This window comes from Ahaetulla prasina, chromosome 4 (genome assembly GCF_028640845.1).
Source record: "Ahaetulla prasina isolate Xishuangbanna chromosome 4, ASM2864084v1, whole genome shotgun sequence".
In the NCBI taxonomy this organism is placed as follows: Eukaryota; Metazoa; Chordata; class Lepidosauria; order Squamata; family Colubridae; genus Ahaetulla; species Ahaetulla prasina.
In genome coordinates, this window is record NC_080542.1 from 977,156 (window position 1) to 994,159 (window position 17,004).

Sequence of the window (17,004 nt, forward strand, 5' to 3'; positions counted from 1 at the left end):
GGACTAGGAGCCCAATGGGCGAGGGGGAGATGGGCTCCCTCCAAGGGACCCTGAGAAAACAGGCTGGACAACCCCTTGGAGGAGCTGCTGGGTGGACTTGATGGCCTCGAGGGTCCCCGCCCCTCACCTGGGAGGAAACTTTACATTCTCACAATGGGGGGGGTGTGAGTGGGTCAAACTAGGAATCCATCTTCACCCACTAGGCTGCCCTCCTTCACTGCTTAGCCCAAGGAGGGCATCCCTCAGCAGCCAGAAGAGGCAGAGAGGAAGGGAGACCAACAGGTGTAGCTCCAGCCCATTCCGGGACCTCTTGGCGGAGTGGGGGGGGGAGAAGCACATTCAGATGTGCCAGATCAGATCAGGGTTCGAATCCCTGGGGAAGACTGCAGAGAAAAAATCTGGAACCACCCAGGCTGGATCGGATCCGGTCAGGTGGGAGGAGTCAACGGTGCCTCCTCTTCAGAGGTCAAGGTTTGGCCTTTAGGGGGGCCACACATTTTGAGGATGGGGGGCCCCCCACCTTTGCACTCTGGTCTCGGTGGAAAATTGCCCGGGTTCCGAATAGTTCTTGATTGGAGATTTCTGTCTGAAAAATCATTTTATTGGTTATGATGTGTTTGAAGGAAGAAGTGTTGCCCACTGCTCTGATTGTGTGTATGTGTGTGTGTTTGGGGGGTGTTTCCAACTTTGGGAGCTTTAAGATGGGTGGACTTCAACTCCCAGCATTCCCCAGCCAGCATGGCTGGGGAATGCTGGGAGTTGAACTCCACGCATCTTAAAGCTCCAGAATTGAAAACACAGAAGGATGTCTTAGCTTTTCAGGCCCTGGCAGGTGATTGTTGTTAGTTGCGAAGTCGTGTCCGACCCATTGTGACCCCATGGACAACGTTCCTCCAGGCCTTCCTGTCCTCTACCATCCTCTGGAGTCCATTCAGTGACTCCATCCAGCCCCCTCGTTCTCTGTCGTCCCCTTCTTCTTTTGCCCTCCATCTTTTCCAGCATTCGGCTCTTCTCCAGGAAGTCCTTCCTTCTCATTAGGTGGCCAAAGTATTTCAGTTTCATCTTCAGGATCTGGCCTTCTAAAGAGCAGTCAGGGTTGATCTCCTCTAGGACTGACCGGTTGGATGGCCTTGCAGTCCAAGGAACTCGCAGGAATCTTCTCCAGCACCAGAGTTCAAAGGCCTCCATTCTTTGGCGCTCAGCCTTTCTTATGGTCCAACCTTCACGGCCATCCATTGCAACTGAGAAAACCAGAGCCTTGACTATACACACTTTTGTTGGCAGGGTGATATCTCTGCTTTTTAGTATGCTGTCTAGATTTGCCACGGCTTTCCTCCCCAGGAGCAAGCGTCTTTTAATTTTGTGGCTGCAGCCCCCATCTGCGGTGATCTTGGAGCCCAGGAAAATAAAATCTGTCACTACCTCCATTTCTTCCCCATCTATCTTGCCAGGAATTGAGAGGACCGGATGCCATGATCTTAGTTTTCTTAATGTTGAGAATTAGCAATTAATTAATGTTGAGAATAGAGAGGGACAAAGCGGGGTCTTTTGGGTGCTGGGGCACAGAAACTGAGTCTGGGACCTTCCCTTGGAAGCTTCTTCCTAGACCCTTCGCATGAGATTAGAACCCGACACCTGGCTAGAAATTCAACAGATGTTGAGCTGCTTTAAACACCACTGTCTCCCCCACCCGCCCTCCCCTCTGCCTTCTTCCCAGCTGCATCCTCTGCCCCTCCGGCCGATTTTGAATTCACTGTAAAGGCACTCTGCACGTGCTCACTGGCTGCCTAGATTTGAAAACAGCCCTTCCAAAGTCCTGCTCCCAGTCTTGATCTCGGATGACCTGCCTTCTAAATTTATTTTATTTATTTTATTTTATTTTATTTTATTTTATTTTATTTTATTAGATTTTTATACCGCCCTTCTCCCGAAGGACTCAGGGCAGTGTACAGCCAGATTAAAACAGCACAATATACAAATTAAAACAACAATTAAAATACATATTCTAAAGATGGGCTAATTAAAACCGTCGAATAAAACCGTCGGAATCAAATTCTTGATTCCGGTCAGACTTTGACCCAGCCTGGCAAAAAGGGCACCTGGAACCCTCATCTCAGTTTGTTCTGAATTTTTTAAGTTAACCAAAACTGGGTTACGGCGCTTCTGGCCAGAAAAACAAAAAAGGCTGATTTATAAATCCTACCCAAAAAACAATTTTGCTTTGCCGGCCCTGTTTTGAATTCATCAGGAACCGTCCGCTTGCTTGTGTGTGTTTCTCTCTCTCTCTCTCTCTTTGTGTGTGTGTGGAGGTGTGTGCTGCACAAGGCTCCTTTTGGGGGGAGGAGTGTGAATGTGTTAAACAGGACAGCAGAGGATTATCAGGCAGAAATCCAACAGGTTCTTGCAGGGAAACCTAACAGAGACCAAGGCTAAATCTTATGGTAATGCTATTCTTTTGCATTTCAAGGGGGGAGAACCAGAGCAGCTTTCCCCTGGGTAGAGGGGCTCCCAGTCCTGTCCCCCCCCCACTTTTCCTCTCTTCATGCCTGCCAGGGATTTTAGAGGGGGGGGGGAAGACTCTGCCCCTTTTGCCTGAATTGCAATTCAACAGGTGAAAATCCCTGGGGGGGTGGGGGTGGGGCAAACCCCTTCTCTTTTGTCTTCTGCAATGGCCCGGAAAAGCCATTGATCTCCACTGATCCCTTGGGGGGGCTCCCTGAAGCTGATCCAGGAGCCCGGGTTTTCCCTGCCCCTCCTTTGCTAAACTCCTCACAGCTCCCCCACCCTCCGCCCTGAGGCCAAAGCGGGGAGGGGGGGGGCTGTGCTGGGAGTGCCAAAGCAGGGTGAACCCCCCCCCAACCATCAGCCAAAGGAACTTTGAGGGGGGGGCCCTCTCTGGTCCCTTCAGAGCCCTTCACAACACAAGGCCCTTCCTGCCTCCCTGGGCCAAGGAAAGGCTGAGCCAAGGTATACCTTCTCCCCCACCACCCCCCCGCATGGGAAAATGAGGGGGTGCCCATGCCGTGCCCCAGATTCCTTGGCAAAATTGGTAACATTCCGCCAGAAAGGGGCGGCCTGGGGAAGCCCCAAAACTGCCCACAAAGAACAGCAGCCCCCCTGAATCTAATTTGGGATGGGGGCTTGGGGAGGGTCCCACTCCTTCGGCTTCTTGGGGGGCTGATGATCCAGTGAGCTGGGTGGGAGACCCGGGGTTGATTCTGGGGCCCATCAAAGGGGCTAACGCCCTATGCGACACCCCCCCCCCCGTGCTGCAGTTCTCAAGCCTCATTTCCTCCTGATGGGCTTCACTACAACTCCCATCATCCTGCACGCAGCAGCCCTTGGGGTCCAAACGATACCAAGGCAGAGAGGTTGAGGTGGGGGCTGCTTTAAACGCCCCGATCTTGACCGGCGTCGGTTATCGGTGAGTCGGGGAAGCCGCCGGCGGGGAAGCGTACGGGGGTCTCAGTCTTGGAAAGTTCCGCGTGGGACCCCCACCCCCACCGTTTCTGCTGCTTTTAGGGGCGCCTCTCGGGGTCCCCGGCGCGGCCCAGGGCAAAGCAGGAGGGTCTGACGGCCGCGGGAGATCCTCTCGGAGTTGCGCCTGACCAGGAGATGATGGGCTTAGATTAGAATGAACGAGCTGGAAGGGACCTTAAAAGATCTTCTAGTCCAGCCTCCTGCTCAAGCAGGAGAACCTACCTATCCCGTTTCAGATAAGGGACTGTCCAGTGTCTCAAGCGGAGCCCGCCCGGCCCTTCTCGCGCGCTCCGGAGCCGTGCCAGCACTCTGCTTATGCTCAGAAACCCAGCGCTTTCCCCGAAAAAGACGGAGCAGCCTGGAGGGCTGGGCTCGGGATAAAGCAGGGTTGGGGTTGAGGTTCGCGGTGCCTTCGAGGGCAAAGCCTGGGCGCGCGGGTGGGGGACGTGGAGGCGAAGGGGGTCGCTCCCCGGGGCGCCTTTCCCCGGCCGGGATGGGGGCAGAGCGGGGCGGCAGAAGGGACGGGGGGAGGCAAGGGGGAGGGCGTGGCCTGGAGGGGCGTGGCCTGGCGCCCTATATCCCAGAACCGACCGGCCCCACGTGCTCCGTTGCTGCCGGCTGCTCCAGGCACGGGACCTCTCGAGGCTCTCCAGTCGCGCCGCCTCCCCTCCCTTTCCTCCGACGGGCGAAAGGAGGATGTTCGCGGGCTTTTACATCCCGGAGGCGGCCCCGAGGGGCTGGGCGGCGGCGGGCCCGTCCCAGCCGGTCCCAGCCCAGCCCGCTCCCTCGCCGCAACCCGAAGCGTCGCCGTCGGAAGCCCCGTCGGAGAAGGTGAAGCGCCCCATGAACGCCTTCATGGTCTGGTCTTGCGGGCAACGGCGGCGGATGGCCCAGGAGCACCCCAAGATGCACAACTCGGAGATCTCCAAGCGGCTGGGCGCCGCCTGGAAGCGCCTCGACGACGCCGAGAAGCGGCCCTTCATCGACGAGGCCAAGCGGCTGCGGGCCCGCCACATGCAGGACTACCCGGACTACAAGTACCGGCCGCGGCGGAAGAGCCGGGCCGGCCGGGAAGCCGGCGGCGGCTCCCAGGCTCTCCTGCCGGGACCCTCCACGCCCCTCAGGTGGACGGCTGCCTACGCCGGCTCGCCCGACGACTTCCGAGGAAGCCCCGCAGGTCCGGGACTGGCTCCGGGCGGAGGCTACGTGATTGGGGCCGCCGCGGCGCCCTGCAAGTGAGTGGGGGGGTGTCCCCTCGACGGGGCGGGAGGGACGCCGGGCGCTCTTGGCTCCCCGGACACCGTTTTTGGGGCGGGGAGGGGGGAGTTTTCCGAGACCCACTCGCGACTTGCACCCAGCCACCTGCCTTCCCCCGCCGCCCGCCCCCCCAAAACAAGTCCCTGGCGTGGGAACCCCAATTCCTCTTGCAGGGCGGGCGTGATGCCTCTGGCCGGCTTCCCGAGGCCTTTTCTGCCTCACCTGCCCCAGTTCCGAAGACCAAGGAGCCCACCGTGGCTTCCCCAGAGGTCCCGGGACGGTTCTCCGCAGCGAAGACCCCCCCCCCGCGCGCGCCTTTTGTCGGCTGCCCCGCTTCTGTTGTGCCACGAGTCGGGCGTGCCCGCAGCCCGCGATGCCAGTTCTTCCCTCCCTCCCCCGGGCGCTCTCCAGCGCCTGGGTGCAGCCCCAGACCCGCCCTGCCAGGCAGGCACCTAAAATGCAGGGTCCTCCCACCGCCCACTCCCTCTTTTCCGGGTCAAGCCCGGGCCAGAGCGCGCCCAGGAGCAAATTTGGCTCTGCCAGGAGAAGCAGCGGGTGCCAGGACTCATTGCGGCTTAGGCAAAGGGCAGCCCGCCCCTTCTGGCCTCCCGGGGAGGTGGGGGTGGGGGGGGGGTGAAGCCTCTCAGGCCCCTTCGCAGCAGCTCCGGGCTGAGACCAGACAGGCCTGAACAGGTTTGGGGGCTCCTGGCCAGAACTGGAAGAGCCGGCTGCAGGAGGAATGCGGCTCCGTCCCGCCCTTGCCCCCCCCCAGCTTTCTTCCCACAGGTGCAGGGCTGGGCAGGTGACAATCAGAACCCCCAGCCCCCTCCCTTCCCCAGGACAGCCAGGCCCCCCCCTCGCTTTGGAAATCCTTGCCAAATTCAGGCTGCAGCAGGGCGGCACCTTATTCCTGGAGGGGCAGAGCTGGCACCCCCCCCCCAAAAGTCTCCCTCCCCAAGGAGAAGGGGCTGGGCAATTCCTGCCTGCCCTCTACCATTGTTAGACCTGGCTGGACCTAGAAAGCCCCTCCCTGAGGTGTGGGGGTGGGTGTCTAGCCTTACAGCAGGTGTGTCCAATCTTGGCAACATGGACTTAGAGAAAGGCTCTCCAAACTTGGTCCCTTTAAGACTTGTGGACTTCAACTCCCAGAGTTGAAGACCTCAAGTCTTAAAGGGACCAAGGTTGGAGACCCCTGACTTAGAGACTTCAATTCCCAGGATCCCCTGGTGATAACACACTGCTTTTGAGATGTACGCCCATTGTATGCCTGGCCTGCTTACTCTTTTGCGCTCCCTTCCTCTGCAATCTCTCCGCTTTAGAGAGTGGGAGGGAAAAAAAACCTGCATGGCTCGCTGGGCAGTTCTGAGAGTTGAAGTCCACAAGTCTTCAAATAGGCAGAGTTGGGCACGCCTGCCTGCCTACTTGGCACCAGGTAGGGATTCCCTCAAGCTGCAACCTGCCCCCAAACTGTCATTTACGCAGATCCGATGGGGTGCAGGCTGGGTTTGACTCTGCATATTGCAACCGCCCCCCCATGTTTTCTTGGTTCCCTCCCCTTCCCTGGATGGAACTGAGGCCCTTGCCCTTCTTTCTCTTGCCAGCAGCCTGGTTTACGGCACGCCAACCCATCCTGCCTTCACCACGATGCCAAGAAAGCCGGACGGCGGTCTTCAGCATCCACTCGGGAACTTCCCGGACATGGTGGGCATTTACGGGCTGCAGGGCTGCGAGGCCTCCGATGCAGCCATCCCGGGCTGCCTCCCGGAGTACCCTCACCAGCCCCCGGGGTTCAGCAGCCTTGACCCCTTGCCCCCCCTCTAGCAAGGAGACGGCACCACCAGGACACGACTCCAGCTGCCAGCCCGCATTTCAGGATTATTTTACCAGGCAAAAGGAAGGCCCAGCCAGAACAAGACAAACCAGGAAAGGTGGACAGTCTGGAGAGAGGTGCAAAGACGCCCCCTCCCCTAACTGGGACCTAAAGAAGTGGGGGTGGGGAGAGAGTTCCAGACAGTGGCCTGACCCGAACTGTATCTGTGGGGCGACTGCCAGCATGAAGAGGTTAAGGACGTTTTATAAGGAGTACAAAGTTTTTTTATATATATATATAAACGAAGGTTTTTTTTTTATATAAACCACCAATAAAAGATTGTTTAAAGAGCAGAGTTTGCAGAGTTCAACTCATTTACATCCCCCCCCCTCCCAAGAGCCAGGGAGAAGCCCCTCCCCCGGCAGGGGAGAAGGGAGGAGGCCCTTTGCCCTGAGTTGCCTTGCCTGGCACATCTGGCAAAATGTGCCAGGGTTATTTCGGCTGGCTGCCCAACCCTTGGGAAGATGGCACAGCCAGGAAAGAGCTGGGAGGGGGGGGGTTGCAAGTCTTAGCTCTACCCCCCTCCCACTCCCCCACCCTCTGGACCCCTGGCCTGCTTTTTCCAACAGCTTTTTCCAGGCTTCCCAGCTGTGAATCCAACCTCCCCCCCCTCTCCTCCCCCAGGCAGCTGTGCTGACTCACCTGGGCTCCCACCCTGGAGGGGGGAGGGCAGCTTCTCTCCCTAATCGCCCCAATTAGCCTGCCTTGCCCAGGCAACAAGAGGCCCAACATCCCACCCCACCCCAGGGCGTGGGGGTGGGGGGGGGGCTCCTGGGGGGGGGAGGTATTGCGTTTTTGCAAGGGCTCCCCCTGGTGGGGAGAGGAAGAACTGCAAGACAAGGAACCATTCTGTTGCAGCTTCTGTCTTTGTTTTCAAAAGGGGAGGGGGGGAGGTTAAGCAAGAAAGACCCCCTTCCCATTCACCCCCAGCCCCCCAAGTAAAAGAAGGCAGCAGTCTGATGGCAGCCCCACCGCCCTGCGTGGGCCATAAAAAGTCCCGTGGAATTCGTGGGGAAGGGGGACTCAGAATGAAGGCAGGAGGGCAGAGCAGAGCGGAGAGGGCCTCCTTGAGGGCGTGGCGCCCCGCAGGTGAGGCCGGTCACTCTTTCTTGAGCCTGTCCGTAGCGTTCCAGTAATAAAGCACCTGTCCCAAAATGAGGCTGTGGCAGGCCAGGGAGACCACGTAGGTCAGCACCATCAGGAGGTCTCCGGTCTCCTGAGAAGCAAAGGAAGAGGTTTTCCTTGGGCCCACATTGCAGGAGGGGCGGCCTTCTGCCCTCCACGCCCGGCCAGTCAGAAGGCAGCTGGCCACCCTTACAGGTACACGGAGTTGGAAGGGACCTTGTAGGTCATCTAGTCCAGCCCCCCCCCCCCCCGCCCCGCCCAAGCATGAGACCCTACACTTCTGACAGCTGGCAGTCCAGTCTCTTCTTGAAAGCTTCCAGGGATGAAGCTCCCACAACTTCTGAAGGCAACTTCTGTCCCATGGGTGGATTGTTCTCACTGTCAGAAAATTTCTCCTTATTTCTAGGTTGAATCTCCCTGATCAGTTTCCATTCATTATTCCTGGTCTGGCCTTCGGGTGCTTTGGAAAATATCTTGACCCCCTTCCCCCTCTCTAGGGCAGCCCCATAAATATTGGAAGACCGCTATTCTGTCTCCCCTGGTCCTTCTCTTCACTAGTCTAGCCATGTGCAGTTCCTGCAGCCGTTCATCGTATGTTTTAGCCTCCGGTCCCCTCATCATCCTGGTTTCTCTTCTCTGCACTCTTTCTAGAGTCTCAACATTTTTTTTATACTTTGGTGACCAAAACTGGATGCAGGATTCTAGGTGTGTGGCCTTACTAAGGCTTAATGGGGCCGGGATAGCTCAGGCAGTAGAGAAGCCTGTTATTAGAACACAGAGCCTGCAATCACTGCAGGTTCGAGCCCGGCCCAAGGTTGACTCAGCCTTCCACCCTTTATAAGGTAGGTAAAATGAGGACCCAGATTGTTGGGGGGGCAATAAATTGAATTTGAAAAAAAAATATACAAATAGAATGAGACTATTGCCTTATACATTGTAAGCTGCCCTGAGTCTTTGGAGAAGGGCGGGGTATAAATGTAAACAAAATAAAATAAAATAATGGAATGGTATTAGTACCTCCCTTGATTAGTGCCTCACCCTTACCTGGATGGACGTGAAGATTCGTGCCAAGGATCCCGCGAAGAGCAGGAAGATTGTGATGGCCGAGAGCTGGCCGGTGTGGCCGTTCTGGTAGTTGGTGGCTGCTTGCAGGAGCTGTTGGAGAGAAGTGGCCGTCTGAGATTCCAGGGCCAGCCGGCCGACGTGAGAGGCTGCCTCCCAGCCACACCGCTATCGCCATTAGGCAAGCTGGCTTCCCAGCAACCCCTCCCCCCTGATCTGGTGGGTGGGTGAGGTCCCACTTACCCTGCTGGTGGTGGCAGTGGGCATGTTGGAGACCTGAAGGGTGGTCACGACCACGGATGGGGTGAGCGGAGAGAGCAGGAGGGACAGGAGGGCGAAGTAGGTGAAGAGGAAGGCCAGGCCTGCACAGAGGGGGTTGCGACATGATGCTCCGGTCCCACAACCGGGGCCCTGGGGAGCCCACACCTCATTTCCTGCCCCCCCTCCCCCCTTTTTTGGACACCAGTGGTGGGAGAGGCACAAGGACGGGGTCTGCGCCCCCCGAGCTGGGCCTCCTGCCAGAAAGTGACTTGGAAAGTGAGGGGGAAGGGCCGTCAGGACTTACCTCGGGAGCACCGGCTTCCCTGGCTCAGCTCCAGGAGCCAGAGGCAGTCCAGGTGGAGGAGATAACGAGGCCTCCGTCCCCTGACTCTTTCCTCCCCCCAGGCCACGCCTTCAGACCCAGCTGATGGCAATCAGGCCTGGCTGGACCCTAGGTTTCGTAGGCAGGAGAGGCGGGAACAACAGAAGCAAGGGTGGGGCAGGCCTAGGAAGTGCCGAGTCATGGAGCTACACCCCACAGGATATAAAGGCAGTAAGGGCTGCTGTGCCTCTTCGTAGCAGGCAAATTAACTGCTGAACTAAGAGCTGAAGTACTGTTTGACTTATCAGCGTTGATGGAAATAATGGAGCCACTTGGCAGACGCCGGCTCTTTTGCTGCCAGGGCTGATTGTGCCGGCTAATTAAGCCATCGCTCGGATGGAGGCGAGGGAGGACAGAACAAACGGTGGGAGACCGGTGGAGCATTTTCCTACCTCAGCATCCCAAAGGTGCCTTTATTTTTTCCTTGAAGAGCTTTCGCTTCTGATCCAAGGAGCTTCTACAGAACTGAAGGACCGAGAACTGAAGAAGCTTCTTTGGATGAGAAGCGAAACGTCTTCAAGGAAAAACAACCACCAAGAAATCCTTTTGAAAAAAAGCACCGTGGGGACAACCAGGACCTGGACGACGGAGAATCTCCATCAACATAAAATGAAGTCAATATTCTGGATGCCTTTGCGAACGTTACAAAATGCAACAGGATGAGTGTTTCTCAACCGAGGCAGCTTTCAACTCCCAGAATTCCCCAGCCAGCTGCTATTCTAAATATTTGGAGCACAAAAGCATAAAAATTGTTTTGAAACTTGCAGCTTTCGTCCCAAAACAGATCCTCACCAGAGCCCTTCCGGCTTCGGCCTCCCTGCAGGGCTGTCCGTGCAAAAGCCCCAGCTACACAGGGACCCTCCACACCCCGCTTCCTCGCCTACTTACCACGCCTGGTGTGGCCCCCGAAATGCTGCACCATGAAGCCGATGGACACCGTCTGCATCATGACGAAGAGGGCCTCTCCCCAGGCGCTGTGAGGGAGGGGGAGAAAAGAGGGCAGGGGGTAGGTGCTCTGGCCGAGGGAAAGGGCAGGCAGAAGTCTGGGACCCACCCACCCACTCAGGGTGCCTAGCCTAATGTTCCTTCCTTCCCTTTGTAGATTTTTATTCCGCTTTTATTACTCTATACAAGGCAGCAAGCACAGGTCTCTAGCCAGCTTTCATGCCCAAGGCAGAGCTAGAACTCACCGTCTCCTGGTGATTGGCACGAAGTCACCCAACTGGCTTTCATGCCTAAAACGGCACTAGAACTCACTGTTGCCTGCTAATTGGCCCAAAGCCACCCAGCTGGCTTTCATGCCTAAAGCGGGATTAGAACTCACCGTCGCCTGGTGATTGCTCCAAAATCACCCAGTTGCCTTTTATGCCTAAGGCGGGACTAGAACTCACTGTCTCCTGGTGATTGCTCCAAAATCACCCAGTTGCCTTTTATGCCCAAGACAGAACTAGAACTCACCGTCGCCTGGTGATTGGCCCAAAGTCACCCAGTTGCCTTTTATGCCCAAGACAGAACTAGAACTCACCGTCGCCTGGTGATTGGCCCAAAGTCACCCAGCCGGCTTTCATGCCTAAAGCGGGACTAGAACTCCCAGTCTCCTGGTTTCTAGGCCACCATCTTAACCACTCGACCAAACTGTCTAGACTGATGCTCAGAAACAGCCTTCCCTCCATTGCTGTTGGAACTACAGATCCCAGTCGCCCCATCCAGCAAGGAAGGCCAGGGGTGAGGCATAGGGGTGCGCTAGCCGAGCAGCCTCAGAAGATCCCCCTCGGTTGCTTGCTCAGCCCTCCTCCGGGGTGACCTTCGTCTCCCCAGGTGCCAAAGAAAACTTGGAAACGGCCGTTCAACCGGTTTTCCCACAGAATGAAGCAGCAGCTTTGGGGAAGACACATAAGAAGAGACCGGAAAGCCATTGGTCTGGAATGGGTCTCCTGCTTGAGCAGGGGGCTGGACTAGAAGACCTTCAGGGTCCCTTCCAACTGTGATTGTATTGCTGCTGCTGCTGCTTTCTCTGCGGCCCAAAGAGCTGAGGAACAGCAGCCACCCGGCAGTCCAGCTCTACGGGAAGCTCCCCTTCCCCCCTCTCCCAAAGCGGCTCTACCTGAAGGGGAAGTTGTGGGCGATGCTGTAGGCCATGGTGCCACTGATGGCCACGAGCTCCAGCAGGATGGAATTGAAGCTCAGGCCCTCAGCGCTCTTGGCCCCCAGGATCTTCAGGATCTGCGGCATCTTCACTGCGGAAAGCGGGAGACACCAGTCAGGGTTACGGGGAGGGGAGGGGGGAGAGCACGCAGCACCTGCAGCCAAAGGGGTCGCAGAACCCCCAAAGCATCCACGTCTCTGTGCCTGGCTCTGCCCTTTATCCCACAGGACCACTAAGGCAGGCAAGGGCCACGGAGCCCACCCCCCCAACTTCTGGGGGGCACAGGGGCTTCTTTCTGGGAAAGATTGTGCCCATTGCCTTGATGGACCCACTTGATGGCTTCTCTGCCACCTGACCTGCATGCCAGCCTCTGCCCTTTGGGGCTGGGGGATTGGGGGCCGGGGCGGGGGATTGAGGGCTGGGGGATTTTGGGGCTGGAGGGTTGGGGATTGTGGGGCGGGGGATTGAGGGCTGGGGATTGGGAGGTTGGGGATTGGGGGCTGTGGGGATTGGGGGCTGGGGATTGGGAGGCTGGGGGATTGGGGATTGGGAGGCTGGGGATTGGGAGGCTGGGGTTGGGGGTTTGGGGATTGTGGGGCTGGGGATTGTGGGGCTGGGGATTGTGGGGCTGGGGGATTGTGGGGCTGGGGATTGTGGAGCTGGGGGATTGTGGGGCTGGGGGATTGGGGATTGTGGGGCTGGGGGATTGGGGATTGTGGGGCTGGGGATTGTGGGGCTGGGGATTGGGGATTGTGGGACTGGGGGATTGTGGGGCTGGGGGATTGTGGGGATTGGGGGCTGGGGATTGTGGGGCTGGGGGATTGGGGATTGGGAGGCTGGGGATTGTGGGGCTGGGGGATTGTGGGGCGGGGGACTGGGGGCTGGGGATTGTGGGGCTGGGGATTGGGGGCTGGGGATGGGGGCTGGGGGATTGGGGGCTGGGGATTGGGGGCGGGGGCGGGGGATTGGGAGGCTGGGGTTGGGGGCTGGGGATTGGGGATTGGGGGCTGGGGGATTGGGGGCGGGGGGTGGGGGATTGGGGGCTGAGTTGGAGGCTGGAGAGTTGGGGGCTGGGGATTGGGGATTGTGGGGATGGGGGCTGGGGGATTGGGGGCTGGGGGATTGGGGGCGGGGGATGGGGGCTGGGGGATTGGGGGCTGGGGGATTGGGGATTGGGGGCTGGGGGATTGGGGGCGGGGGCGGGGGATTGGGGGCTGGGGATTGGAGGCTGGAGGATTGTGGGGCTGGGGATTGGGGATTGTGGGGATGGGGGCTGGGGATTGGGGGCTGGGGGGGCGGGGGCTGGGGGCGGGGGATTGGGGGCTGGGGGCGGGGGATTGGGAGGCTGGGGATTGGGGGCTGGGGGATTGGGGATTGGGGGCTGGGGGATTGGGGGCGGGGGCAGGGGGCAGGGGATTGGGGGCTGGGGATTGGAGGCTGGAGGATTGGGGGCAGGGGATTGGGGGCAGGGGATTGGGGGCGATGGGGGGCTTCTGGGGGCGGGGCACCCAAGAGAAAGGGGTGGGGGGGGTCTCTTACCCACAAGGGAACCGGCCACCACTCCGAATCCGAGGGCTTTGCTGAGGAAGACCTTCAGGCAGGGCACTGCGAGGGAGGGAAGGAGGGAGGGAGAGAGCGGGGAGGGTCCCACCGGCGCCCCCACCCCCGCCCGGCGAGCCCCAGGGGGAGTCCCAGGGAGGCTCCCATCGCGGCCGCTGCACCTGACGGGCGGCTGCCTGTCAAGGCCCTGCGGTGGGAGGGGAAGGAGGGCCTGCCTGCCCCTCCCCCCCCATGGAGGAAGGACCCCCGTCCCGGCCCCCCCCTTCAATTCCAACGACAGCGGCCTCCTTCCGCCCACTTCCAACATGGCGCCTCCGCTTTCACCCCGCAGTAAAACCTCGCTTCCGCCCTTCTCCAAGATGGCCGCCGAAGGCCGCCAGGCACTTCCGCCCAGGGCGCGTTGCCAGGACGACGGGGCGCCGCGCAACCCTCCCCTCCGTAGGGACGGCGCGGCGGGTGGGCTCGACTCACCGTGCAGGAGGTTGAGGTTGACGACGAGCTCGTCATAGCAGCGTTCGGGGAGAATGTAGGGGACCAGGGCGACCTTCAGCGCCGACGCCGCCATTTCGGGGAGGAGGGGCTTCAGGCGGCCCAGACTTCCGCTTCCATAATGCCGCTTCGTCCGAAGAGGGCGCGGGCCCGTCTGCGCGTGCGTGGAAGAGGAGAAGGCACGCCAAGCCGCCGTTCTCTAACGCGCATGCGCTTTTCAGTGTGAGCGTCTGCCTGGCTGAGACGCCTGCGCGAGGCTGTTTGGTTCTCCCGCCGGTCCGCCGCGCATGCGCCCCGCCTCTCCACGTGCTTCCAGGGTGGGTCGAGGCCCAAAATGGCCGCCATTCCTCAGGCGCCATCTTGTCCCACGGCCGCCTCCGGCCACGGGGAGGAGGATGAGCGGCTGCTGCCCGCCCTCAGCCGTGGCACCGTGGCCTTGTGCCTGCTCCACGCCCTGCGGCTGCAACGGGGCCGTCGTCTCTGCGAGGCAGACCGCCGTCGACGGGCAGCGCGCCACCGCCGGGCCCAGGCCCGCTCCCGCCAACGCTTCGCCCTGCTGTGGCTCTGCCGCCTGCTGGCCCGGGAGCACGGCCCGCCCAGCCTGGGCTCCAGGGGCGTTAGGGGCCGGCGTGGCGGGGGCTCCCTGCCTCGGCTGCTGCGGGAACGGCGCCTGTGGAGCAAATTCCGCAGCTCTGCCTTCTGGGAGATCGTGCGGGTCAAGGCCTTCAGCGCCTGGGAGTGGGGCGAGAACTTCCGTGTGTCGCCCGGCACCTTTGACTACCTCTGCGCCCACCTGCGCAACGCTATCCAACGCCGGGACACCAACATGCGCAGGGCCATCCCGGCCGACGTCCGGCTGGCCATGACCCTCTGGCGCCTTGGTGCTTGCACCGAGTACCGGGCGGTGGAGCAGCTGTTTGGCGTGTCCCGCTCCACCGTCTGCAAGATCCTGCGTGATGTCTGTGAAGCCGTGGTGGGCATTCTCACCCCGCTCTACGTGCGCCCGCCCGACCCGGCCCAGGTGGCAGCTGGCAACGGATTCCCCCTGCCGCAATTGGCTGGGGTGCTGGGCTCTCTGCACGTGCCCATCCGTGCCCCCAACGAGAACGCCGCAGGCTACTACAACCGCCGCGGATGGCACTCGGTGGTGGTGCAGGCCGCCGTTGACTCCCGCGGCTGCTTCTGGGATATCAATGTTGGGTGTCCAGGACGGGTGACGGACACCCAAGTGCTGTGCGCGTCCGAGCTCTACCAGCGAGCCCAAGAGGGCGAACTCTTCTCCGGAGGGTCCCGAGACGTCAGTGGGGTGCAGGTGCCTGTCTATCTGCTGGGCGGTTGCTCGTATCCGTTCCTGCCTTGGTTGATGCGACCCTACAGGGGAGCAGCTCTGAGACCCACCCAGCAACGCTTCAACGAGTACGCTGATGCTGCCCGGACGGTATTGGCGGTGGCTTTCGGGCGTCTGCGTGGACGTTGGCGTTGCTTGACCAAGCGCAATGACACCGACGTCTCCTTCTTGCCCACCCTCATCGCGGCCTGCTGCACCCTGCACAACATCTGCGAGGCCCGTGGAGACGCCTTTCAGGCCTGCTGGATGGAGGATGAAGCCGAGCCGCGGGAGGAGCAAGCAATGGAGGAAGGGGAGGAAGAGGATGCTGAAGCGGTAGAGATCCGAGATGCCCTGGCCTTGGCCCTGAGGGGCTGAAGGGGCTCTGGGGGGCGGGGGGCCGCTGAAGGGGAGGGTGGGGTCGCAGGGCGAGTCAAAAGAGGAAGAGCGGGGTCTTCCTATTACAAGTAATCCTTGACTTACGGCCACAATTGAGGCCAATTGTGTTTCTGTTGCTGCGAGACATTTGTTAAGTGAATTTGGCAACATATCTTGCCACATTTGTTACTTGGTTGTTAATTTAGTGACAGGATTGTTAAGTGAACTACTGGTGGCATAGTGGTCAGAGTGCAGTATTGCAGGCTACTTCTGCTGGCTGCTTGCAATTTGGCAGTTCGAATCTCACCAGGCCCAAGGTTGACTCAGCCTTCCCTCCTTCCGAGGTGGGTAAAATGAGGACCCAGATGGTTGGGGGCAACAGGCTGACTCTGTAAACCACTTAGGGTTGTAAAGCGTCGGGAAGCGGTATATAAATCTAAGCGCTGTTGCTATTCTCCATTGACTTTGCTTGACAGACGGTCACACAAGGGGATCACATGACCCTCGGACCCTGCAATTGTCATAAGTATGAATCAGTTGCCAAGCATCAGAATTTTGATCACATGGCCACAGGGATGCCGCAACGGTTATAAGTGTGAAAAATGGTCATAAGTTACCTTTTTTCTGTGCCGTTGTAACTTCCAATGGTCACTAAGCGAAGTCAACGATGTATTCTTCAAAGCACCCGAAGGCAGCAGGACAAGAAGCAACGGATAGAAACTAATCAAGGAGAGAAGCAACCTGGAACTAAGGAGGGATTTCCTGACTCTGAGAACCATTAACCAGTGGAACAGCTTGCCACCAGAAATTGTGGGTGCTCCAACACGGGAGGTCTTCAAAAAGAGGCTGGGCAGCCATTTGTCTGGAATGATACGCAGAGTTAAGACCTTTGGACTTCAACTGTCGTAATAGGTGGCTGGGGAGTTAAAGCCCAGAAGTCTTAAAGATGCCAAGTTTGATGAACCTGTTCTAGGGTCTCCTGCTTGAGCAGGGGTTGGACTAGAAGACCTCCAAGGTCCCTTCCGACTCTTGATATTCTTCTTAGGGCTGGTCCGGCCTCCTAAAAATGAATTCTGAATAGGGCCACGTTGGCTGGGGCTGGTTGAAAGACCTTTTCAAGGGGCCCTTGAAGGTTAATCATCTGGGAAGAAGGGCACCCTTCACAATAAACCTCAGGAGTTTGGCTCAGGATGTGTCTCATCTTTGCTGCTATCTCTCTCTTCACACACACACACACACACACACACACACACACACACACACACACACACACACACACGAGTGTGGTGGCCAAAGCAGAAGCGGTCCCAGACACATCTGGTGGGGAGGGACTCTCTCCACCCGAGAGCAGAAAACAGGAACTCGACCACAGTCTCGTGTCTCGGAAACAGCTTTATGACTACAAGAAAACGAAACACAGCAGGCCCTGAGCCCATCCAGGTAGTCCTCGACTTATAGCCACTCGTTTAGTGACCGCTCGAAGTTACAACGGCGCTGGAAACAGTGACAAAACCCACTTAACCACTGTCTGGCTTAGCAGCGGAAATGCTGGATTGCAGCCGTACGTTGAGGACTGCCTGTAGTACAAAGAGATACAGGTTAATCCTCGACTTACGACCACGACTGAACCCGACCTTTCTGTTGTTAAGAGAGTTAAATCAGTTTTA

The 17,004-nt window shown here is 58.8% G+C and overlaps 2 protein-coding genes across 5 annotated transcripts; one reads left to right on the plus strand and one right to left on the minus strand.

The window, feature by feature from the left end:
* The first annotated feature begins 1,729 nt into the window (after positions 1–1,729).
* SOX15 (SRY-box transcription factor 15) lies at positions 1,730–6,966 on the plus strand. 2 transcript variants are annotated; one of them, XM_058181964.1, is made up of 2 exons: positions 1,730–4,715; positions 6,339–6,966. In XM_058181964.1, the coding sequence occupies exons 1-2, from the start codon at positions 4,177–4,179 to the stop codon at positions 6,556–6,558; spliced, it is 759 nt and encodes a 252-aa protein (XP_058037947.1). In that variant the 5' UTR covers positions 1,730–4,176; the 3' UTR covers positions 6,559–6,966. The 2 variants fall into 2 exon arrangements, with proteins under 2 accessions (XP_058037947.1, XP_058037948.1); XM_058181965.1 differs by having other exon boundaries at positions 6,342–6,966.
* A 593-nt stretch (positions 6,967–7,559) lies between these two features.
* MPDU1 (mannose-P-dolichol utilization defect 1) lies at positions 7,560–13,824 on the minus strand. 3 transcript variants are annotated; one of them, XM_058181966.1, is made up of 7 exons: positions 13,615–13,818; positions 13,123–13,188; positions 11,542–11,674; positions 10,326–10,411; positions 9,038–9,156; positions 8,777–8,887; positions 7,560–7,823 (listed from the first exon to the last, which is right to left on the minus strand). In XM_058181966.1, the coding sequence occupies exons 1-7, from the start codon at positions 13,706–13,708 to the stop codon at positions 7,707–7,709; spliced, it is 726 nt and encodes a 241-aa protein (XP_058037949.1). In that variant the 5' UTR covers positions 13,709–13,818; the 3' UTR covers positions 7,560–7,706. The 3 variants fall into 3 exon arrangements, with proteins under 3 accessions (XP_058037949.1, XP_058037950.1, XP_058037951.1); XM_058181967.1 differs by lacking the exon at positions 13,123–13,188 and having other exon boundaries at positions 13,615–13,824; XM_058181968.1 differs by lacking the exon at positions 13,123–13,188 and having other exon boundaries at positions 11,542–11,669; positions 13,615–13,783.
* Between the last annotated feature and the right edge of the window lie 3,180 nt (positions 13,825–17,004).